Raw genomic sequence first — 19,705 nt, 5'->3', positions numbered from 1 at the left:
TTGATTACACTATTAATCAAATTCTATTTTTCCATACAGTTAATGGGGTTTTTCTTCCTTTGCTTACATTCAAACTATAAAGTATACAGCATAATGTTACTATAGAGAAGACAATACTTTTAAGTGTTCTTACTGTCCTATTAGTCTTTCTTGAAAGAAATCATGAAAGAACATAAAGACACGCATTTTATGCTTTCTTATTTCATTCTCTTTCGATCAACCTGGGCACTAAGAATTTTATAACCTCAAATTTATTAAATAATTTTAGCACTGATGATCCTTGACGATGTATGTTAATTTTGTTAGGCGAAGTTTCCTTTTAAAAATAGCAAACTTCATCATTGAAAAGCCTCCTCTCCCATCAACTTCGATTATTCTTCATATTCTCATATTAAAAATCTTTGGCACACGGACATGAATTGGGTAATTTAATTAGAACTGCACATTCGACTCTTTATAGCCAGAAAAATCCTTCTACTTATAGTAAAAAATATACAAACATGAAATGCACTATTATTTTTAATGTGATTGTTGCTAAAATTTAAGATTAATTTTTTACCATATGCAGAACCATAAACTTTACTGTTAGGCTTTCCCATGGTGACAAACTTTTAAATAATAGAAACAGCTGTTAAAATTAGAATGTATATATGTGTTACAGAGGTGAGTTCTGGGTTGAAATCAGGCAGTAGGTCCTATCACCTAGGGGCTGGGCACAATTCACTCGGAGAGGGCGGAACTGAATGCCCCTTTCAAGCAAGCACAGGTCAGGTACTGGTTGAATACAGAAAGGGAGACACCACTTCTGTGAGTTTCATGCTTCCTCCCCATGTTCTTCCAAGGTATCATAAGTATCAAGAATTCACAGGTAGATGTTATTTTAGCTTTCTAAGATGTCAGTAAGTACAGAGATATGAAAATGAAGATATGGCTTTTACTGCTTCTCTCTTAATTCAGTAAGAGATGTGGTTAGTGACTGTTGCTGGAGTAAAGGTTACTGTTCATCCTGTCACCTGTTAGGGCCGAGCGTGAGGGCAGGTCGCCACCACTAACTGTTCCCTGCCAGGAGGGGAAAGGAGGAGGGGGCCGTCCCTTAGAAACAGCTGACAGAGCAGTTGCCCTAGGTACTCAGGATGGGATGTGGTGCCAAAATGTAAAGCTATCTTTCAGGATTTCATCTTATCCATGACACCTTAATGAATACGATAAAATGTATACTTTAAAAAGCTTGAGTTACATGCAACTATTAATATTATAAAAATTCTATTAAAACAGGCAATTACTACAACAATACTTCAATCACACAACTGACAGCAATCAAGGATAAGACAGGGATATATAGATGAAACCTATCTATAAGCCAAAGAGCTCATTTTATTCATCAGTTCTGGCCCTCTTCTCCCAGCTCCTTAAATCACTGAAGAAAATGTTTTCCCTTTTTGCTTTTCATAGAGGTGCTAATAAAAAACACACTATCTAGAATTCATTGGGCAGGAAAATGGACAAGAACAAGTGCTTGACGTCAATAAATCAGGACCAGAATAATAATAATAATGAGCTGTAGATGGTCTCTAAACATTCTTGTTAGTACTGATAAGGAGTAAGAGCTGTCCACACTACGTAACTGTTAGCTGCCAACGAACGTATGAATCATTTTATAGACAGATGACAATGATACCTAATTTCAAACCTAGTCTGCCACAAACACAGGAGTGAAATATACTTTCATTAATAAATGGTTTTTCAACATGGATATGAAACCTTGTTGACTATTTATTTTTTGAGGGAAAATGAATTTCTACAACTTATGAGTTCATTAAAAGTTAACACCCAGATTGAATTGAAATAAATTCTGAGATGAATTTGGAATACAATGAATGATATGTTTGTGAGTGTTAAATGATAAAGTCTTACAGGTACAAGGAATATGACAGGTAGAAATACAAATAAATCAAGAGGAATAATAAAAGAACTGTGAAGTCTGAAAAACATAATTATACTTAATTAAAAAAAAGACTGTTTCATGAGGGGAAAAACAGATGGGAAAAATAGATACTGAAAAAAAAAGTGCCATGAACTCAGCATACGATGGCAGTGGTGGGTTTTAGAAAGGCTTTGGGGAGGAAGAAGCAGGATGTAGGGAGAACGTCAATGTAGCAAGAAAAGGTGAGAAATTGATGACATGTGCGGGACTCAGGACACACTCATGAGAAATGAGACTGCCTGCCTAGTTCAATAACTAAAATACACAGCAGCTGACAACGTAAATAGGATTTATAAAGTAATGTTCTAACATACCCTTTCCAGTAAAGAAAGTGTTGCTTTCAGGGCACCTTCAGGTCGTCCAAAGGGAAAACAGTATCTTCAAAAACAAAAGGAGGAACAAAAATGTCAAACATTTAATATCCAAATTGCGAAATAATTCCCTCTTCTGTTACCTGGCAAGATTGGAGAACGATGAAAAAAGGTTACAGAGCATCAACCCATCTGGGAAAATGTGAACTGCTGAGGTTTTACCCGGTCCCATGATTTAAATGTCAGAAGAAACAGAAACAGTAAGGGTGCAAACTGTGATGAAAAAGGCTCCAAGGTTTTGATGACACATCTACAGAAAGAATATATAGTAATCAGAAAAGAACCACTGGGCTCCTACAAGTAAAGATACTTAAAATGCATTCTGTAATCATGTCTTCGTTAAACAAGCTCTGTGATGGGATGAAATGACTTCCCCATTTCTTTCCGTAATTATTATGTGTGCTTTATGATGGAAACACACATCACAGACACATTTCTAGGACAAAGTTCCAGCTCCCCTTTCCTGACATTTGCCTGTCTATGCTGGTGTCTAACTCCCCAACCTCCCCACACAAAACACACACCTTCTGCAGCTTTTGCCCATGGAGTCATTTATCCCAAGCATTTCTAGGCCCCTGTATTCTTCATACACACCTACAACTGAAGGGCAGGTTATGTGGATGTTCTGAAGTCAGGGTCAGAGGCTGGGACAGTGAGTGGGCTCCTGAGAAGTGAGTTGTCACCTGGTGGTGACAGGTTTATTGCTCTTTACAAGGGGGTCCCTCTGCAGGCCACTTTCCACTTAAAGAGAACAGAAAGTCAGGGCCACTTCATCCAGTGGGAACGCCTTGTTTTGTTGAGACAGGTTCAGCAAAGCTCCCCTCCCTGACTGCTGCCAGCCCCCACCCCCACCCCCAAGATCCAGTGCTACAGGCACCGGGGCTGCCCTTCGGCTGCCACCTTGCTCTGACTTAGAAATCTTCAAACCAACAACTTGAAAAGAAATGTACTTATTTCCTTTGCCTTGGTAGACATAGTATCTACTGAGATGTAATTAACAATGAAATCATTTTTTTCACATTGTAATTTTTTCCAAAAAGCACATCTATTTTAAGTTAACTTTGCTTTATAGGACCAAATTTTAATGCGAAGTAAAAAGACTGATTTCTCACAGAGCAGTACTTAAGTATACAGAGAGTGCCAAACAAGTATATACACATTTTATGAAAGGAAAAAACTGTATTAAAATTGTAATACTCAATATATACTGATGACAAAAGATTACTACAAGTCATGTGCATACATTTTTTTGGGCACCCCCGGTATATTAGGATGGGGTTTTAGTTTTGTGCATCTTTTATTAGTTTCCGATAAATGCCAATAAGTGTCATATAAATCTAGTATTCTTCAGAACACTGTTTATCATTTCAATTCCTAGAAAAGATTTCCTTCCCTTAATCTTGCCTCTTTGCACTGTTACCCTTCCCCCCACAACCAATTTATTTTGATAGTTTTCTTGTGCAGTGGTGCTTTTTAGAGCATTAGCAAATTAGCAAAGTAGCTTTAATCATTTTGTATACCATAAACCTTAATCCACCTTTAAATAAAACACAAATTGGGTTCTTGTAGTCCCCTCCCCTTGCTTAAGTCTTTTCAGTGCATTTGCATAATCCACTCATTGTCTTGCCTATTGTTTATTTCCATTAACCTGTGGGTGATGCATTTTATGAATGGAATGTTACTGATCCCCAGATTACATTTAGCATTTCAGGGCTCTGAGGTCCCACTGGGCATGTTCTGAATTAGCATTAGCTGCCCATGATGTGTAAATAATTCAACACATTTACAGAGTACAAGGAAGCCTGAATCAATAAAGTACAGAAAATAACTGCACAGAAGCTTAATTAATCTTTACAAAACAAGTTTTAAAAGAAGGGAATCATTTTGTCCTGCCTTTCAGGATAAATATTTTGGGTTTTCACCACTTTGACAACTCTATAATAGCAATGCAAGGTGGAAAATACTCAATTATCAAATAAAATTTAACCAAGTTTAATACCTAATTGGAATAAATTGAAATTCCTCTTACACCCACTTCAGTAATTAATTAACAGATAAATGAGCCCGTATAGACCTGTCCTATGACTAAAATGTTTCTTTTCCTTAGCCATTTTAGATATAGTATTTATTTTTATCAAAGTTATGAAAAACAGCAGTCTTTTACGTCAGTTCTACTCCACTCCCCAAGTAACTTCTCTAGAAAAAAAAATTACTTTTAATTGATTCTTTTGGTATTTAAATAACACATCCCCAACCTACGCACCAATATTTTTAATTCTTGATTTTTCAGTTTTAGATATTCTAAGTTCCTACTATGGAAGAGAAGCATTGTGTTTTTTTAAAAATAGCTTTATTTAGTGATGTAAGTGATATACAAAGAATTTCACATATTTAAAGCATGTCATTTATAAGTTTTGACACATGTATACATCTATGAAACCACCATTACAATGAATGTATATATTCATGACCTCCAAATGTTTCTTCCCCACCCATGGGGCCCAGGCAACCACTGAATTACTTTGTCATTTGGATTAGTTTGCATTTTCTGTGATTTTTGGTAGTAGGAATCATACAGTAAGCACTTTTTTTGGTTCTCATTTCTCTCACTCAGCAGATTTTAATATTTTTACGCTATTGCATGTATCAACAGTTCACTTCTTTCTATTGCTCGGAAGTATCCCAATACAGTGCATATCCTTCCTTGTTCATGGTCATCTGGCTTGTTTGCACATTTTTGCTATTGTGAATAATGCTGGCATGAACATTCACCTAAGTCTTTGTGTGGACATAAGCTTTCTTTTTTCTTTTTTTTTCCCAAGTAACTTTTTTATTTCAGACAATTATCAATAAAGAACACAAAGCAAAAACAAATTCTAATTTTTTCCAAAAGATATACAAATTTTAAGGACAGCCATTCATTTTATAAAAGGGTACACTATCTTTAATTATCTCCTTTATCCAATACATTCAACACCACAGGTATCTTTCGGTGAATCCATCCACTGTCAAAGTGAAGTTCAAATGGACATATGCTTTCATTTCTTGTGGGGTAATACCTAAGAGTGGAATGGCTCGGTCACATGGCAGGTACTTACATTTTTAAAATCTTGCCAACTATTTTACAAAGTGGTTTTTAATTCCTATCCACAGTGTTTGCAGAGTTCCAGTTTCACATCCATGACAATGCTTGTTAACTCAGTGTTTTTCGTTTTTGTTTTAATTTTAGCTACACTAATAGGTAGCTTTGCAGTTTTAATGTATATTTCCCTGAAGAGTAATGACGTTGAGGATCTTTTCACATGTCTTTTCACCATCATATATCTTTGGTGAAATATCTTGAAAGAATTTTGTAATTGAGATATTTCATTTCTTATTAAATGTTAAGAGACATATTCTGGGGAGAAGTCTTTGTGGAATGTGTATTGTGCAAATAGTTTTCACATTCTGAGCTTCATCTTTTCATTCCGTTAACAATGTCTTTGGAAGATCAAAAGTTCTTAATGTTGATGAACTTTCAGGTAACATTTTTCCGTTATGAAAAGGTAACATTTTTCAAAACCACGTCTATCATGGTTTTGGTGTTTTATGTAAAAATCTTTGCTGAGTTCAAGGACACAGATTTTCTGTTTTCTAGGTCTATCCATTTTGATCCATTTGTTGAAAAAAGTATACCTTGCAAACTGTCTGTACATTTGTTGAAAATCAGTTGATCATATGTGTGTGAGTCTTTTTCTGGACTGACCATACCACACTATCTTGATTCCTGTAGCTTTATGAGTCTTGAAGTTAGGTAGTGCTAGCATTCCAACGTTACTGTTCTTTTAAAAGTTATTTTGGGCATGGTAAGTTCTTTGCATTTCCATATGAATTTTAGAATCAGGTTGTCAATTTCTACAAACCGTATTGGGATTTTGATTAAGATAGCATTGAATTTATAGATCAATTAGGTTTTCTTTTATTTCTCTCAAAAAGACTTTGTACTTTTCAGTGTACAGGCTTTGCACATCTTTTGTCAAATTGAACCCTAAGTACTTAATAATTGTTGTTGCTATTGTAAGTGGTATTGTTTTTCAATTTCAATTTCAGATTGTTTGTTGCTATTATACAGAAAAAAATTGATCTTTATATATTTAGGATCCTTTTCTAAACTTACTAGTTAGAACATTTTTCTTTGTAGTTTCTATAGAATTTCTACATGGATGGTGAATAAAGACCATCCATTTGATTCATTTGAATCTTGATTTTTACTTCTTTTCCAATTGGATGTCTTTCTTTTCCTGATTCAATGCACTGGCTAGAACACCCAGTATAATTCTGAACAGAAGTAGCAGATATCCTTGCTTGTTTTTGATTTAAGGTGGAAAACATTCAGTCTTTCACTATTAAGTATGATGTTAGTTGTAAGTCTTCCATAGATGCGCTTAATAGGTTGAATCTATGACATACAGTAATAATAATTTTAACACCATTGTTTATAAATTCTATCTTTTGTGTCATTTTCAGTTTTAATTGGTTCTATACTCTTCATTGGTCATATTTTACTGTTTTTTTTGTATGCCTGGAAATTTTTTACTGGATGCTAGGCATTGTTATTATACCTTATTGATGGCTGAACACTTTTGTATTACTTTATTCTTGAACTTCATTTTAGAATGCAGTTAAATTACTTGAAAACAGTTTGATTCATTTGAATCCTGATTATAACCCTTATTAGGAGAGACCATGACAGTCTCCCCTAATAAGGGTTATAATCAGGATAATTTTTTTTCCAGTACTGAGGCAGAACTCTCTGATTATTCCACCTAATGTCCATGAATTAGAAGGTTTCCACTCTGGGTAGTAGAAACTAGAACTATCAGCCTTGTGTTAGCTTTGGGGGATTTTCCCCTGCAATCCTTTCACATAGTTCTTTGCCTGACTTTGGAGTTTCCTCACATACATATACTGATCAATTCTTAGCTGAGGCCTCCTTAGGGACCCTCAGCAGATACCTGTAGGTCTCTCCACTCTCTCTCTTCTTTAGAACTCTGACCTGAAAACTCGCATTGTCTTGGCCTCCCTAGACCTCCAGCTCTGCCTCCTCAGTTCAGGATGTCTACTGGGATCCACCCAGGTTCTTCCTCTCTGGGACACGTCCTGAAATGCTCTCCTGGCAGTAAGCAGGGACAATTAAAGGACTTAATTCATTTATTTCCATTTTTTAGGAATCACTGTTATTCATCGCTTTATGTTTAGTGCCTTAAAAAGCAGTCCCCCTGACCCCACCCCCTTTTTTTGCCCTTTAAAAAAAAAAAAAAAAAGATTTGTTTCAGGCGGGAGGGTAAACACCCCGTTACTCCCTCTTGGACATGGAAGCTCTTTTTTTTCCCTAAGTCCACTTACCACCACCCTAAACATAATTCCTGTCCTTCTTATCCTTCTAATGTAGTTACATCATTTCAGGGGGTTATATCTAAATTCACTATCTATGTTACTACATTAATTATGTAAATGCCCTAGATAACTGAGACACAGTATTTGCTATGATTACTTTTTGTGTCTTGCTCACTATTTTGTTTCTAATTAATACTTGTCTTTGTTTTTAATTTCCTGTTTTTATATACTGAATATAATACAACTGCAAACTCTAATACAATCTAATTAATACAATTCCGCACTCTATTCTAGGTGGGTAATAAATCTTCTCTCAACATGTTAAAATATCTCAGTGCTTTGACAATTTGATCTACTTGAGGAATTTTCTGACTTGCTCCAGCTACAACTGGTTGCTCTCTAAGCTCAGTCATCACTTTGGGGTCTCTATTAACCATGACTAGGAGGAGTGCCCGCTCTTTTATGCTGATTTCCTGTTACAGGGATCTTAACTCCCTCTGCTTTTTTTTTTTTTGTTTGTCTGTTTTTTTAATTTTTATCCTTTTTCTCGGTAAGCTGCAGTCTCCAGAAAGGGAATATGGGAAGCACAACTCTGAAGTCCCACGTATCTGAAAATGAGTATTATTATTCTACCATAACCTGTAATCAAGAATCTTGCTGGTATAGAATTCTAGGTTGAAGTAATCTTTCCTCAGAATTAAAAAGTCACTGATGTCAGTATCACTGGATATCAGTATCACTACTCACATCAAAATGAAAGCTGCAGAAATTATTATTTTTTTTAAATTCTGTTCACTGCCTGACACATAGTAGGGACTCAATAAATACCTCTAGAATAAATCAAAATTGGGAAGCCCTTCTATTAGGTTGGTGCAAAAGTAATTGCGGTTTTTGCAATTATTTTTAACCTTTTAAACAGCAATTACTTTCGCACAAACCTAGTAATTCTTGATTCTTTGTATTTAAGGATCTTCTTTTATCCCCAAGAATCTGAAATTCATGAAAATGTACCGATTAGTATCTATTTTAATCCACTGTGCTGGATACTCAATAGGCTCTTTCCAGCTGAACACTTATGTCTTTTAATTCTGGAAATTGTTTTGGAATAATTTTATTCAAACTTTTCTGCCTTGTCTTCACTGTGTCTGGAATTCCTATTATTTATGATGGAATTCCTAAGCAGATCTTTAATTTTCCTTACCTTTGTACTCCTATTTTCTTATCCTCCCAACCCTACTTTTTGCAAGGTTTCATTAACTTAATCTTTCATTAGTGCGTATGTATTTGTGTGCCATTTACATACAATTTCTAAGAGCTTTTATTTGTTACAAGGTTTTCTTCCCCTTCCTTCCTTCCCTTCCTCCCTCCCTCCCTTCCTTCCTTACATTTTTTTCAACATCTTGGTTTTGTTTTATACTTGCTCTACCTTTTCAAACCTCTCCAAGAATATCAGTAATAGATTCTCACCACTCCCTCCTCTTCCATTTTCTTCTTCCCATATAATCTTCGTTGTTTTCCAAATCGCTTTTTAAGAATTTACTTGCTTTGGGCTGTGTATTCCATAGCAAATGCTTTCCTCAAATGTCTAATCATTTGGCTGTCTAATCATTTTCAAAAGTGCGGCATTAAAAAACTGAATGGAAGCTCTGCGTACCTGTGTGGGCACACTGGCCCATGGTCTTTGTTGAAGGGGAGTTTGGCTGGGCTGTTTAAGTGGGAGTCTTTACTGTCCAGAGGTTAGGACTTTTTTTCTTGGGCTAGTCAGGGTCCCAGGGGAAGACACTTATAAACCTGCCAGCCTACATTTGGGGAGTCAAGGGTGTGAGCTGGAAGAAGGCTGTGCTTCTCAGATTTCAGGATAAACGTTTATTTAATCTCCATGTTTCCACATATAATCCCTATCTCTAAGTGTGCCTGATGTTTCCTCTATCCCAATCCAGGTACCCTCTAATTCTACTCTTTCCAGGGAACAAATCTGCAGCACTCTTCCAGGGGATGAGAGGGGCAGTAGGCTAGCTACTGAGCTGGGAAAGAGATGTGGGGATCTAACGAGTTTTAAGCACATTTACAACAAATCTTACTTCACTCTTAATTTCTACAAGAGTTTGCTTGATACTGGCAATTCCTAAACATTTTGGTTACTGTATGACATAAATCAGATTGTTTCTCTGTTTTTCCCACTGCCAGCTTTTCCTGGGTGGCTAAATTAGATACCATTCATCCGACTTCCAAAATATTTTTCCCATTTTTTCCCCCTCTCTTACTTTAGTTGTCCTTGTGGGTTTATGTCTTCTGAAAAATATTGTTCTGTTATTTTAGTCAGGTAGTGGGAGGAAGCTGACCCAGACATGCATTAATCTCCCATCTTTAACCTGAAGTTCCTCATTTATGTTTAATTTAGTTTGTCATATTGTTTTATCTGTGCCTTTGAAATATATTTCTGGAATACAGCTAGACCCAAATAAGATAGTTTATGTTCTTTCTAAATTTTAACGTAAGTGGCTAAGGACTGTCATTTGGTAGAATCTTGATGAAAATCTTCATGGACAATTCAAAGATTTTTACAAATTTGCTTATGTGGACACCTAAAATTTCCTCTGTTATATTTTAGTCCCTTTTCCTCTTATCCAGTCTTCTATGGACGCAGAAATAAACAGAACTGGCAAAATTTATACAAACTCTACAAATATCAAAAGGGAATATAAAAGTCAGCCCAAAATATCTAGACCAATTCATTTCAGTTCTTGTCCTTAGTACATCAAAGAAATAAAGCTAAAAAGGGATTAGAGAGTATATCTTTAGATAAATTATTAAAAGAGGATGTGCATGTAAGAGAAAGACTAAAACTGAGAGGAAATGAATACGGTAAATAATGTGGAGAACTTGTTGTTCCCTTCCTCCCCGTGTAGTTGCTGGGCAGCAGTGAGGGGGACTGATCACCCCTGGCGGGATGGTGGTGGTGGCTCTGATTAGGCAAATTCAATCATGGAGATCCCACTGCTCTTTGGTGACTAACTGAGGGCGTCCTGTGCATGGACGCTGCCTGGCCACTGGGTTTGGTTCAGGACGGGTCCGTGACCTATTTAGGGCAAATGAGATATGAGAGGTAGTTTGCTAGGATTTTCTAAGGAAACTTTTTATGATCTGAAGAGAGCATCACAGAAAGAGATGGCCTCTACTACCGTGTTTCCCGGAAAATAAGACCTAGCTGGACAATCAGATCTAACGCGTCTTTTGGAGCAAAAATTAATATAAGACATGGTCTTATATTATATAAGACTCGGTATTATATTATATTAATTATATTATATTATATTATATTATATTATATTATATTATATTATATTATATTATATTATATTATATTATATTATATTATAGACCCGGTCATATAGTAAAATAAGACTGGATCTTATATTAATTTTTGCTCCAAAAGATGCTTTAGAGCTCATTGTCTGGCTAGGTCTTATTTTCGAGAAAACACAGTACTTGCTCTGAAAATTGGCATGTATGGATGTGTGGCCAAGGAATGCTGTGTTTTTGACATCAGTCTGGGGATGAAGCTGTCCCATGAAGGAGGATGCCATGTGAGAATCAGAAAGAATCAGAGCTATGACTACTGAATTCAGCTGGTCTGGAAGTCCGTCCTACCTGAGACCTGCAGGTAAGTAAGTACACACATTTCTTGGTTTAAACCCGTTTGAGGTAGGATCTGTTACTGGCAGATGAAAGCACTGATACAAATAACCGTGGTGAATTATACAGTTACTGATATAGATATTCAACTGAATGATAAGTTCTGTCTCAGTGTCAAAAAAGGGAAAACTCTTTTTGATTGGAAGGCCCGTAGAGTAAATTTAAGGGTCTCTACCCAACCTGAGAGACAACACTCAACAACAGCAAAGGAAGAAACAGTCTCCGCAAATGCAAAAAAAGGCCTTCCTCATTTCTCCATTTTGCTTATTAAAAAAAAAAAAATCAGCACAGAATTCAATCTCAACTCTGTAAGTTGAACTCTGCTATGCTATCAAGAACAGTATTCCCTAATGTGAGTTTATTGGTCTTTTGAGCAAAACCATTCTCCAATGTGAGACTGCTTTATGCATTGCAGTCGTAAAGCCACACTAAATGACTGTCCTTACGTCTGGTTATTGTGATAATGAAAATCTTCTCTCATTCACCTACGTTAGTGTGGTGGTACCAGCTCCAGATGGTACCAGCTCCACTAATGTAGAGGAATGATTGCACAGTACATCCTTTGAGAATATCTTCCTTCAATATTACTTTAAAATCAGTCTAAGCTTTTCATATTACAAATAAGGAGACTGAGGCTCAGAGCGGCTAGCCATACATGATTCAAATGGTCAAATACCATGTTTCCCTGAAAATAAGACCTAACTGGAAAATAAGCCCTAGCATGATTTTTCAGGATGACATCCCCTGAACATAATTCCTAATGTGTCTTTTGGAGCAAACATTAATATAAGACCCGATTTTATTTTTGGGGAAACACGGTAGCAGTGTTTTCAAACTGTTAAACGGGAATATTAATTGAGTTAATTTTCTCAGTAAGTTCACAAGAAATGATTCTAAGTCACATACCTGTAATTTGACAGACATCTATACGATACAATTTGTGGACGTGGCAATATTTTATAGGCTCTCTATAAAATGATAAGAGCAGTAGAAAAGGAAATGTATTGGCATATTTTTGTTTTTAACCATGAGGTTCTGTTGAGCTAATGATAAGAGGGGGAAAAGAAATATTATCAACATATATATCTCTCACTCTGCAAATGTTTCTTAGTATCAATAGTTAATTTTTTGAGCAAGAAACTATGGTAGGTTCTTTGGCCCTTATTCTCACAGAATGTAAGTACAAAAATAAGTAATGACTTAAGAAATGTACATCACAGCTATGTGATAAGTGAAGACTGGTGACTGGTGAAGACTATAGATAAGACTTCAGTGTTTCCACTTGTTGCTGGAATAACTAAGGAAGGTTCTGCTGTGAAGGTGGGACTCGAGCGTCTCCCTGTCTGGTGATGCTGAGAGAGGGCGGATGTGTCACAGGAGCCAAGGGGAAAAGGCTAAGCAAGGAGGAGAAACGCACCAGACAAGCAAAAGGTACAGTGCAACGGGCTGCTGGGGGAAGGCACCTCCTTAAATGAGCAGCAGGAGCTGAATGGCAGGCTGAGAAGCAGACCACAGATTGAGGAACGTGGAGGAGAAGCTGCTGATAATTCTTGAGCAGTTCAAGGAAGACATAGACATCTGTAGGGGATTGGAGGGTTGAGTGAATAAAGCAAATACTGGTATTAATGAATAGAGTATATACCTGAAATGGCTTATCTGATTTTCTAAAAGGAAAGAGAGTCTCTCTTTTATCTCCTCAAATCTCTCTTTTTCTTCCATTGAAACCGTTCCAATTCCATCAGGCCTGAAAAACAATCAGAATCAGTAATTTATTTTATATATTTCATATCTATAGCTATCTATCTATCTATCTATCTATCTATCTATCTATCTATCTATCTATCTATCTATCTATCTATCTACTTCCCTGAAAAATCCAAGTAATTAAGGAAAATGCATATCAGTCTACTGTGTATGTATTACTTGTGTCTATAGTGGAAATTTATTGGAGACATTTATAGCTATTTGCTTCATATTTTGACCTGGAATGAACAGAACAAAATTATTCTCTTTTAGATAGCCTTCAAGGTAAAGGATTACAATAAATATTTTCCAGATCTACAGAAAACAATGACTAGTCCTTGAGAATGTCAGTGAAAAGTGTTTTGCGGTGGTACCAGACATTTGACCAATTAAATGAACATCCCCTGAATAGAAATATTATAAAAAAATATACCGAATGCAAGCTAAAATATCTTAACTGCTTCTTTTCCAAATAAAAATTAGGCTAATGTAAAATAGGAGACTTCATTTTAATTGTTGTAAGAAATGTAGCAATTTTGGATACAAGTAATGGTATACTGCTCTAGTTTGCTTAAATATGAGGGCATATACATAAAAATAAATATTTGAATAAAAGCATACAGAGAGAAAAGACCAGCTATGTTTCTTTTCAAGATTTTGGTGCTTAACCAAATATCCCTATGGAATCAAGATGAGTTTTCATCAGGACTTTTGAAAGTAGTTATGAAGATTGAACAGAAATCTTCGTTTACTAAGATTAGGATTGAAAATATATCTGGTGGCAGAATTTATTCTATATAAATTTAAGTAACCAGTTGTATAGCAATCATCTAAAATTTTGAGCCTGTAAATTTTAACTATCTCTGTTAAAACAGAGAAAAAGGTATAGTAATCTCATAGTCATTTCAAAATCTATATATTTCAACAAGATGAATCTTTTTGCATTTGATAATTCACACCAATTATTTCTTCTCTTGATTAGCTAATTTTTCTAAAGATTATATTATAACTCCCGAGTTATGCATTTATCATTCCAACTTACTAATTTTTAACGTGTATGTATAAAATAGGTAGAAACAATGATTATGAAAAACAAAGAAAAACGAATGCTTAAAATAACTTTCTCAACAAGATTTTTTATTTGATGTCCCCACTGTTTTTTTAATGTGTGTGTGTGTGTGTGTGTGTGTATGATGGTTGTAAACTAGTCAATTAGAATAAAGACAATTAATGTTAAAGTTATATCTGACTCAACTGACATAAAGACCGTTGATTCATCTCAAAGCATCATTTAAGTCTGAAGTTTATTTCAATATAGAGTAAATAATTTATTTCAGAAATAAACATGCTGCTAGAATTTATGCTTTGAAAATATTTCTTACAACTACGTTTTGTTCCTAAAGAAAGATCAATTATATAACTTCATAATCAGCATAATACATCACATTTTCCTCCCATCAGAATGCATTTGAATGTTAACTACAGAAAAACTAATGGCAACATATCCGTCTTTCAAATACTTTTAGGAAGAAGAAAAGAAAGTCTGATCTATAAATGATAAAGTAATGAAATTTGAGCTAAATCCAATGTTTTATCATAATTAAACAATGGGTTTTTTCACATATCACTTCAGAGTCAATTCTCACTGAGCAAATGACAGCGCAAAACCCAGACTATAACTTATGAACGCACCGACAGTGACCAGAAAAGTTCAACCTGAGAGTTCTATATAAATTAATAATGTGGGAGTTTGGGCATTCACACAAAAACAATACTTTATGTTATTTAGTAGGCAGCAATAAAAACTCATCCCACAAAGTTGCAGGTGGTTATGTCCCTAAATACACCTAAGCAAACTTGATGGAAACGAGCCAAGAACTCATTTTTATTGTTCTGACGACGGGCATCCTTTTGGCTCTGCTCTCTTGACAGACTCCACATGGGTGTATCAGAGTGAATTTTACTGTTTGCTTCCACTGTCAAAAGAGACAGTGACCCACACGGATAGGGCAAGTTGTCCTGTCATATGAAGTGTCACTGGGGCACGCTGCCTACCTACAGAATGGATTCAGGAGGTGAAAAGCGAGAAAGGCAAGTCAGGGGAATGCCACTTATGTCAAACTTCAGCAAGATAAAATCTATTACACACAGTGAACGGTCATCTTTTACCTGAGTTTAGCACTAAATTAGGTCCACATGGACAGGTTCAATAGAACATTTCATATTTTGGATTTGCTCTCATTCCTATGTCCCTATTTTAGTGAATACACCAGACTATGTACTGAACATTAGGTATATGAAATGGCCTTCTATATCTAAATTATTGGGAATAAATGGCAACTTTGCTGCAGTCAAGCTTAAAGTAAGAACTCCTTGTAAAATTATTCTTCCAACAAATGCAAACACTTCCTGTGTCATCAATATCTTCCTGTCATGGTCACTATTAAAACAAACAGCAATGAGCAATTACACAATTTTAAATCTGTGCCTGGTACTGTGCTAGCTGTTTTATATATCTAACAACACAGGATGCTCATAGCAATCCTTTCTCCAGCCTCCAAGGAAGGAAGCTACAGGGGTTCAGGGAGGTTAGGCTGCTTCCCCAAGGTCACACAGCTGGTAAGTGCTGGAGCTTGGACTTGAACCTAGGTCTCCTGCATTCCAAAGTCAGTGCTCTTAGTGTGCCCATGCCTTATTTTCTTTTCCCCATCTTCGCATAAAATACTAAAGAGCAAAAACAACAACAAAAACCCTATTAGAAAATGGAAGCTTTATCTAAGAAGCAATAATGGAGGAACTATTTTAAATACATGTACATCAGACACATTCTATGTTATTTGTACTATCAGGCAAAGAGCTTAAAAATCAATAAAACTTAAAATACCTACCAATTCAATTAAAAAAGACCAGAACAAAGGAAGCCTTAAATGTGCTTTCATAAATTCCCAAATATGTGCTTGTGGAAGCCTTGAGAGAAACTTAAACCAGTTACATTTCAGGAACATTTATTTAGCAGACTCAGTGTCATAAAAGATTTAAACGAATAGCTTCATAAGCTCAGTTCATAATTTCTGGGAGCTGTACCTTCAAGACACAGCCAGAACCTGACCATCCCTCACCACTTCTGCTGCTTCTCTTCCGGTTCCAGCCATCATCAGCTCTCCCGAGTATGGCTGCAGCCTCTTTGGTCTCTCGCCTCCAGTCTTTTCCTTGCCAGAGTATTGTTAACACATTACTGTGAGCCTTTGTCAAGCATAAGTCAAATCCCTGTAATGGTAGCAGTCACTGTAAAAGCCAAAGCCCTTAGAATGGTCTACAAGACTGCATCTGACTCTCCTTCCCTACACTCACTCTCTGACATCCTCTATCCTCACAGCAAGTCCCCTCACTCCCGACTCACCAGGCTCCTCACTAGCTGCAAACATATGGAGTATGCTCTGCCCCAGGGCCTTTGCATTGCTGTTTCCACAGCCTGGGAGCTCTATCCCCAAGTACACACATGGCTCGCTCATCTCTACTGACCCAACTCAGGATTAGCGAGTTTATCTCTAACTACCGGATGTAAAGGTGTAATCTCTCATTTCCATAGGCCTCATCTCCTTTTCCATGATTTATTGCTTGTCATTGTACCTGTGGCTGTTAGCCAACATGTGACATATTTATTTACTTGTTTACTGTCTGCCTCCTTTGTGCTGTACTCCTAATGCCTAGAATAGCAGCTGGCATGTTGTTGCTGCTTAATACATAGCTGCCAAAGAAATGAATGAGTGATGTACATAGAGTATAAAAATATCAGTTATATTATGAGAACTCATGAATTAGTAATACCACATATATTGCTTATTAGCATGAATATGGCATAAATTATTTGGAACATTTTTTAATCATATAAGAGTAGATAAAATAGCAATTTTTTTGAAGAGTAAATAAGTGGAAATTATAGTTAAGTGTTCTGGGTAAAATGATCTCTAACAAAAGTTAGTATGTATTTACACTTAACAGAAAAATTTTAGGGTTTACCTGCTATTTTCGTTATTAATAAGATAATTTGTATTAAATTTCAGGAATAAATTTTTTTTCCTGAGATAATAAAAGTAAAACAAATAATGCCTCTTTGACACTGATAAAAAAAACTATGTTAAAATGTGATTACTGAAGATTCTAACATAAAGACCAATTTTCTGATTCGAATGTTAGTCTAGGTTTAACTCTATGCTGATAAATAAATATTAAAGTGATTCCAAAGACAAAGGAAGGTATTCTCACATATCAAGATTTAAAATTTTCATTTTCTCATGAGGCCTGTAGCTATTGAAACTACATGCTTTTCATAGAAACAGAGTGTTCTGTGAAAGAAGTCTAAGACATGAACAAATTGTAAAATACAGTTTAATAGTAGATATATACCTTTTAATTACAGATATTGTCAAATAAGTTATGACATGGAACTTCCTTCTGGTATTACATAATAAGCAACTGAACACCAAATGCAGTTGTGTTCTATATTAATTATACTTCAAAGATTCTTAAAAAAACGAATTCATACAATAGAACCTTCTGCCACTAATGCTTACTAGTCTGATCTTACATCTGCCTATGGATCACATTCTGCTTTAAGAGAAACTATTACGTGGGCGCGTGCGTGCGCACACACACACACACACACACACGATACTTTTTTTGAAAGCCACATTCATCCAAAAAATAGTTCCTACATATGCTAAGGCCTACACAGGTTAATTTCTTTAAATTCTTCCATGAACTAAGGTATTTTATAATTTGTGCTATTCATCAATCTGAGTAACAGAGACTTACCAGCTGTCAAAACGTTTTAAGGACCAGTGGTCCTGTGACATACTCCAACCACATGGGCTCAACAGCCCAAGGATATTTTGAACAATACAAATTGTAAGACCTTCTTGGAGGTTCATAGGGAAACCAAGGCCTATTAAAGGAGTCTGAGAAGCCTGATAGTAAAGACATCTGTCTCACTTTGTTTAAAGAGCACATCCCAAAATTACGTAGTCATGGGATCTCCCCACAATTCCCACTTAAAAAAGCATCATTTAGGGCTGACGCGCATTTGTTCTATTACTTAATGAAAACGCTAACATCTGCTATGATTATTTTCTCAATCACTTTTCTCAGCTGCACAGGTTCTAGCTATTTGAGGGGCAAAAGGCTTTATCATCTGTAGGAGTCTGCATGTTGCCGAGAAGAATGTGCCCAGGAAGCTTGTGCGCTGAATAAATACAGTCGGAGTGAACAGGATGAAGAAATGTCTGATAAATTGATGAGATCGATTTCCTTCACCCTTCCCCACCAAAACCCTCCCTCCCCAACTCATTAGGGAAGTTTGCTTGTCCTGGCAGTTGGGTGGCTTGTGGTAAAGATGTTCTGCAAGCAAATGACAAAGCTCATGGCGCTTCTGAGTTTCTTGCAGACTTCTTTTTACCTGCCCTGTCCTCTGAGGAATGTATGATATCTTAGCTTCCTCTAAAGAGAGTGAGAAGGGGAGAGACACCTACAGGGTGGTGTTTCTGAACTGTCAATTCTGCTTGCGGCACAGCAGGTCAAAGCCACTTTGCACTTCGTGTATTTCCTACCAATATCCATTTGTGAACAGAATAAAAAAGAGCGGAAGACACAGCACGAGAATGAGAAATGATGGAAGATGAAGGAGAAAACAATAATCTCTTCTTATTTTTTGTTCCCCAACCTATAACAGCTCCTATTGTTTCAAACAAAATGATGTATCATTTGGATGGCCATGTACTACATAATCAGTGTCCTTTTACACATCCTGAAATTTTACAGATCCAAAGAAGGAATTAATTTGACCTCTATACATTCACTGAGACAGAAGAAACAGGTTTTCTGTGAGAAAAGATTTTTAAGACATTTTGAAATTATTCTTCTCTTTTTCCAAACACTCATCCCTCCTAATCCTTTATTTATTTGAATTTCCTACTACATTCTATTTTTTGGAGGTTTTTAGAGAGTAGACATTTCTACAGAGAAAGCAATTGCCTGACTCTTTGAAGACATATGATCTTGTGACTCTGTTAAGGTAGTGACATCCCAAGGACAGTTATCAAGATGTTTGATAACTGGCTTCTCTTGGAAGCAACCAACCAAACAAACCAACAAACATTCTTAGACTATCCAAATTAAATTCACTGCAGCACACAATTCTGAAATTCAAGAGACACAAAACACTGGGGGGGATTTTATAATAAAAATAATGAGAATTAAGGTTGGTGTATTCTCTTACATTAATATTACGTCTGACCCATTAGTAGTTTTCTTAAGTGACATTTTTTTTAATTAAAGGACTACATAATTTGGACAGAGGCATTCAAAAACAACACAAAGACAAAAATTAAAATTTCCTATATATTTCCCAACCAGAACTTACTGATAATACCATTTTGTAAATATAATTCCAATTTTCTTTGTATAAATCGATGGATATGGTGTACATTCTAAGTCATAATTTGATTATTTTAATGAGCTGTAACCATTTTTCATATCA

General features: G+C 35.9%; 1 protein-coding gene across 11 annotated transcripts in view; it reads right to left on the bottom strand.

Moving 5' to 3' along the window:
- Nucleotides 1–19,705, bottom strand: part of CADPS2 (calcium dependent secretion activator 2) — a 479,588-nt gene that overhangs the window by 110,601 nt on the left and 349,282 nt on the right. For 10 of the 11 annotated variants that reach the window (XM_088799948.1, XM_088799951.1, XM_088799949.1 and 7 more), the window contains 2 exons: nt 13,070–13,171; nt 2,299–2,362 (listed from right to left, as the gene is read on the bottom strand). In XM_088799948.1, the coding sequence (XP_088656074.1) occupies nt 2,299–2,362; nt 13,070–13,171 (166 nt within the window). The remainder of the gene's footprint in view (nt 1–2,298; nt 2,363–13,069; nt 13,172–19,705) is intronic. The other variant, XM_088799947.1, reaches the window with a different exon arrangement.

The sequence above is a fragment of the Rhinolophus sinicus genome, chromosome 8, assembly GCF_057876585.1.
Source record: "Rhinolophus sinicus isolate RSI-liver-muscle chromosome 8, RSI-T2T, whole genome shotgun sequence".
Classification (NCBI taxonomy): domain Eukaryota; kingdom Metazoa; phylum Chordata; class Mammalia; order Chiroptera; family Rhinolophidae; genus Rhinolophus; species Rhinolophus sinicus.
The sequence above is the reverse complement of the archived record's forward strand: the minus strand, read 5'-3'. Positions and strand labels throughout refer to the sequence as shown.